The sequence below is a fragment of the Phymastichus coffea genome, unplaced genomic scaffold, assembly GCF_024137745.1.
Source record: "Phymastichus coffea isolate CEN01 unplaced genomic scaffold, Cenicafe_Pcof_1.1 PCOF00031, whole genome shotgun sequence".
NCBI lineage: Eukaryota > Metazoa > Arthropoda > Insecta > Hymenoptera > Eulophidae > Phymastichus > Phymastichus coffea.
The window spans coordinates 1,228,810-1,234,763 of NW_026706842.1; the positions used below are offsets into that span (position 1 = coordinate 1,228,810).

Below are 5,954 nucleotides of genomic sequence, written 5' to 3' on the forward strand. Positions count from 1 at the left end.
TTTTATGAGATTTTTTTAATTTTTAGGCTCATGAAATCTTACCACAAACCAAAGCTGTTTTTGTTATTGTTTAAGTGATGATCAAACTTGAATTTTGGTTTAGAAATTCTGGCTTTACTGCAGTAACGTAATTTGATAGATAAAGAGGGATAATAAGAAAAATTATTTTTTTTTACTCTACCTTAATATTTTGATCATTGTGTGAAATGTTTAAGAATTGTAAGGCATATATTGGATAAATAATTAAATACTGATAATTTTTAAAAAAATATTAAAATTGTAATATTTTTTTAAAATAAAAATGTACCTATTTAAAATACAAATTTTATTTAGTAAATTTCATAATTTTTTTACAATTATATAACTGTAAAAAAAATTGTTTTACTCTGTTTTCTTTTCATTTTTGTATTTTTTATACAAAATGAATAATAAATTAAATACACATATACACAGAGAGGCAGTTATTTCTATTTTCTTTCAGATTTTTCCAATGTCGTAATTTTACTCCATTATCTATATTACGTAGCAAACTTCTTTGAAGTATAATTTATACAATTTTCAAAATAACAATTAGTTATATTCTATGTACAAATAACATTAACATAATATAGTTTACTATCACCCATAATTTGCTCCACTCGCTAGAGAAACATTAGCTGAGTACCATCTCTCGGTAAATTGAATGTATACAACAAATTTTTTTGCACGAATCTATTCTTGGAGTTTATCTTCGTTGCTATGTCTTGGCATATACGTCACATATGATCTTGTCGATAGGCGTAAAGCCGATTGTTCTTCTAAAGAAGAAATCCTCGATTGCATGACAGGATATTGTTCTAAGCGATGGCAGCATGAGGATGAGTTTACTGAACCTCATAGCACCTGTATGGGTCATCACTTCCATTTTAATTCCCAAGGCAGTATGAGCATTATCTCTGAGTTTGACTACTAAAGCAGTGTCTTTGAGTCTACAACTATTTGGTGATATAGAACCATTGCTGCTACGACTACTGGACACAGAGTCACAGTCAAGACCAGCTTTGTACAGGACAATTGCTCTGACACAGTCGTATTCTTGAGTGTCAAGGTTGAGCGAATGGAAGGAGGTTACGACCTCACGGAATCTGGCGATTTCAACTGCTAAAGGAATAGTTTGAATACCTGGTAATAGCAGGTGACTCGGATCGAGATGTGGTGCTTGTTGAGCTGTTGACAGAAGAAACAATTCCCGCCATGACGCTTCTAAAATGGTCAGCTGGTCTTCCATGCAAAGACCTGAGTTGACGTTTAGATCGCGTACCCACGTGACATTCATAAAAAGTAGGCGAGCTGCTTGTTCAGCTATAGTCTCACCTATCGAGATTGGGAATGCGAGGGGTACTGGCGAGATCGAGGCTTGGGGCGAACTTATCTGTATATGTAATGCAGATTTTAGACTTCATCATTTTTTATTGCAATTCAGTTATATCAAAAATAAGAAATAAAATCTGTTACCTTCAATGGAGGACAGCTTATGGTAGCGTAGATCGGATGAGCGATGTGAGCTGTCGGCGCTGGAATAGTTGTGACCCGCGGTTCTGGAGTAGTTTTTGGCAACACAAGATTGAGAGCTGCATTCGACGGCGGCACAATCGTGGGCAATATCTCCGTTTCCTTACCGCCGTAATACATTGCCATTTGCCTGCGTAACGTTGAGTTTCTTGGGCCACGTTCGTGCTGGACAGCTGAAATCGCAAGAACAAAGAGCATTTGACCCATGGATGTAGGGGAGGGGGGATATTTATATATAATACACACACACACACATAAAGATAACGGGAAAAAGTAAACATACCATCACGGTTCATGCCAGCTTGTATGCACTTGGCCAGACGGCAGGAACGGCACTGATTGCGGTGCGTTTTGTCGACCATGCAGCCACCCTCGGCCTTGGCCTTGCACGAGTACTGTCGGTTGCGTCTGATCGAGCGCTTAAAGAAACCAGCGCAGCCGTCGCACGCATATATACCGTAATGTTTACCCGATGAGTGATCTCGGCACACTTTGCACGGCACGTCCAGCAGGATGCGACCTAATCGAGCATTTCATATGTTATAGATAATTTATTTTTATTAGACGCTTGGAACAAAATTCATACCTAAAAATTCATAGATAAAATTCATACGAAATCTACATTTCATTACGTAGCTTCAGTTGAAGTGAAAGCAATGTATGGATTACAAGTATCAGTTTTTTTAACACATATCGAAGGAGTGTTAATGCGATAAGGACTAATTATGAGGGCGTTGAAAGAGAATGATGGAAATTATGATGATCTGGCACAGCGGGACGTCGGCGCCCTGCTTTTCCGGCCATTATACAATACTCAGCATTTGATAGGTATGCAGCAGGTATACCGAAGCCTGCCATTTGTCTGCTCGTTGCTTGACGATTTCTTTCAGCTCAATCAAATGAGCCGTACTACCGAGATTAAGGCAGAGCAGAATGAGAACAGGCGTGATCTTTCCACGCTTAACTTTTGTTGTTGATTATAGGAAAAATCTGCAAAATCCATGGTTAGAATTTTGAATTGATTTTCCCGACGGAAGCGATGCACCAGCAACATTTATTTTCCTCTAGTCAATGAGAAATCGTAGAAAACTACAGATAATTAATAAAAAAATATGTTTATGAAATGAAACGTATTCTATTAAACAATTTGAACACGAACTAGTTATAACATTATCTATAGTTTAATAAAAAATCCAGAGAAAACAATGTGCGATAGGCAGCTAATAGCGGTATCACTGCACTTCAAAGAAGTCTACAAACGAAAAGATATTCGTATGAAACAATATTTTCTTACTCGACGAAGCCGGCATCTTAGGCTGCGAATGTGAATGTGTGTGTGGCATATGTCCCATTTGTGCTTCTTGTCTGTGCATCATTTGTCCACGAGCCAGCGTGAAAAAGTGGTGCCAAACTGTTGGCACATGTACACTTGAATATTCCGTTTTTCTCAATCACGACACTTTTAGACTGCGAATCGCCTGCTTGCAAAATAAATCTGCGTTGAAACATTCACTGTCGGGCGGAAAAAAAAAAGCCTGGTCCGAAGCGCTGACGTTTGAGGACTAGAATTCTGCGTGTTTCTTTGACGACGAAGCGAACACAACTAACGAAATATTGAATGAGCTACGATCAAGGATATTGTGAAAGAGGTCTAAATCGCCGTCCTGTACATTCGAGTTGCAAACATACTCTGACTGATGTTACTGCAAGTTGCGAGCTTTATCGTTCTGTTGTCGAGAAGCTGCTCGCAGTCGATTGGTTCTCGTAGCATCCCCTACCTCCACGAATAGGGCGGATCCTGTTCTCCGTCTCGCTCGCTCTTTCGCGCGCGTCCCTCGCGTTCAACGCTTTATTCCCCTTGTCTCCCCCCCTCCCCTCCCTGCTCGCGTCTTTTTCTCGCTAATGCACGTAACCCCCTGCGGGGGGACGCGCTGTGCCACCAACGTCAGCCTCTAGATTTGCCTAATGAATTGCTCTTCTCTCGCGCGAATGACGTTCATAGCCAACGAGATGTTATCGCCAGACATCCCAGTACACGACTGCATCTCTTTCGTTGAAATTTCATTTGATAAGATGAGATTCATGTTTGCCAAGATGACTTGGGGGAGATTATCCGTGTGGAAAATGTCGCTCTGGACTTTTGATTTTTCAGCCGCTTTGCAGATGAATGTCTGTGCGGGTTGAATTCCACGTTTTTAGTCCTTAACTTGAAGATTTTGTGATAACACATACACACACACACACACATATATATATATATAGGCTTTATAATGGTAATCAATTTAAACATACTCGTCGTTCTTACAGGGGTGCAAAGTCATTCAATACTCATGTATAAAGCCTTTTATTTTAATAAAAACTTATCGTAGTAGTATGGCAGATATCTCAATAAGTATAACAACAACTTGTATAAAAAATTATTTTACCGAAATACGTGTACACAGCTATTTACTGATTTTGAAGATCAAGTCATCTGTAGGCGTAACGACGATCGGATAATGCGGGGCGTGTCGGTAAACGTGCTACTTTGGAAAGTTGCAGTGCGGTGAGCGATCAAGCTGCATTACTAATTTCAACATGCACAATCGGTCGTACAAGTCACGAGGGTAAGCGGCCAGTAGCCAAGAGAATATCGCACTGAATGGCTGAATTAATTCGCGGAATCGAACCGCGGAAGCTTGAAATACCATGCCGTTTATTCATACCCAAAACGTATCCTTGCACTCGAGAGCGCGCACAGCACCCAAGTACTCGAAACCGTTCATCCGCTCGCGATGCGTGCATGATAAACGAAGCGTACGTATACATACGCGGCGAGCAGAGACACGAAATTAACCTGAAGGGCCTGACGATATATAAAGCGTCGGCCATTCGAATGCGAAGCCGTTGTGATTCGCCGATGCGTGTACCCGGGCGGCACAGGTATAACAATTCGCTATCCAACAAAATCGAGAGAGAGAGAGAGAGAGAGAGAGAGAGAGAGAGAGAGCGAGAGCGCAAGGGACGCGGCCATTGTCAGTGTCTAGCGCGCGTATGGGGCAGATGCGTTTATGGCCTCCTGACTCTCTGACTCCATCTTGAATCGTTTCGAAGCGCAGCTCCGATCTTTTTTACCACTGCCGCAAGCGAACTGTTCGCCACGCCGGCGACTCGTCGCCTGGAAAAATATCTGGATCCGGCGATGGAAATACCTTAGCGCGCCTTTCGCCCTCCCCATCTTACCATTTTCTTGATTTCTTATTTTAACGGAGTGGCGTGTGCGCTGAACCGTGCGCTCGCGCTCGTGTATGCTTTCGCTGAGACGTTTTTGTTGTGCATCCACGACTGCGATGGAGACGCTACTTACGGCGATTCGGCCGCCCTCTCAGATCTTTTCGGATGATACGCTCATTGACGGACTTACTTTTCTTCTTCTGCACTAAATAGACCTGATGTAGCTTACGGATTTTTCTATGGCTGTTTGCCTTTCGGCATTTTGCCGCTACATGCATTTTTTTTCTTTACGCTCTTGCTTTAAAAAACCAGGGGTGTAGAGCACTGAGCTCTGTGAACATAACGTGCTTCAATTTGCCGTGTGATTTTTTTTTTCTGGGGTGCACGTTCAAAAATTATTTCGTCGCAATTTTTCGTTGTTGAAAAATTGGCGATCGCGCTACTTGAATTTTTTTTGTTCGTTTCTCTTAAGAGATTCGAGAAAAATCTTCTCACGAACAGAGAATAAAAGGTTCCGCAGACACTCGTAGAGCGCTTCCTGCTCCAGATATAGCGCTAATAATAGTAAACAGCAATAGGATTTCTGCCGAGCCGACTTTACAAGTATCGACCCTCACGCGTTAATAATCAAACACATGCCGCTCCTGTGAGATTGCCGAAGGCGCACTTCCTCCGCCAAGGCATTTTCCGCGAGCGAAGAACAAACGAAGCGACGGCTGCAACGGCGTTAGTGAGTCTGCGGCCGAGGAAAAAACCTCAGAGGGGCGCACGATGCTCGAGCCTCGAGTCGTCGGCTGCTGGTGGCTCAGCGAAAGAAGATAAAAAAAGAAAGGAAAGCAAGGCGCGGCGGCGGAAAACAAAAGTTGAAAACCGGAATCTCTCGAGGAGGAAACGGGGATGCCACGCCACCGCCTTCTATTTTCTGCTTCGGAATATAGTGTGCTGCTGCTGTGGTGCGCAGCCAACGGGAAAAGGTGAAGCTCGCCGAGGCGTGCGCCGTTTTGGCTTTGGCGCAATATGTCGAGAAGATTATCCGCGTAACTATCCGAGAAATCTGTTCGTTAGCTTTTTCTCTCCCTCTCGCTCTCGTTCCACGTCGGCTTTCAGTTTCGCTGCCCCCGTCTGTCTGCTGCTGCTGACGGGCCCAACTCACCCACAAAGCCGGTTTTTGACGCGCTCGCGTTTTGTGC

General features: G+C 42.8%; 1 protein-coding gene across 1 annotated transcript; it reads right to left on the reverse strand.

Annotated features, from left to right (window-relative positions):
* Positions 1 to 736: 736 nt before the first annotated feature.
* Positions 737 to 2,924, reverse strand: LOC131663081 (nuclear receptor subfamily 2 group E member 1). Its single transcript, XM_058933172.1, has 4 exons — positions 2,846 to 2,924; positions 1,835 to 2,071; positions 1,495 to 1,724; positions 737 to 1,411 (listed from the first exon to the last, which is right to left on the reverse strand). The coding sequence occupies exons 1-4, from the start codon at positions 2,922 to 2,924 to the stop codon at positions 737 to 739; spliced, it is 1,221 nt and encodes a 406-aa protein (XP_058789155.1).
* Between the last annotated feature and the right edge of the window lie 3,030 nt (positions 2,925 to 5,954).

Coding starts and splice junctions, on each gene's coding strand:
- LOC131663081 (XM_058933172.1), bottom strand. CDS start 2,924: ATGCACAGACAAGAAGCACAAATGGGACATATGCCACACACACATTCA. Junction 2,072..2,845: donor TAAGATGCCGGCTTCGTCGA/GTAAGAAAATAT, acceptor ATGCTCGATTAG/GTCGCATCCTGCTGGACGTG. Junction 1,725..1,834: donor AGCTGGCATGAACCGTGATG/GTATGTTTACTT, acceptor TTGCGATTTCAG/CTGTCCAGCACGAACGTGGC.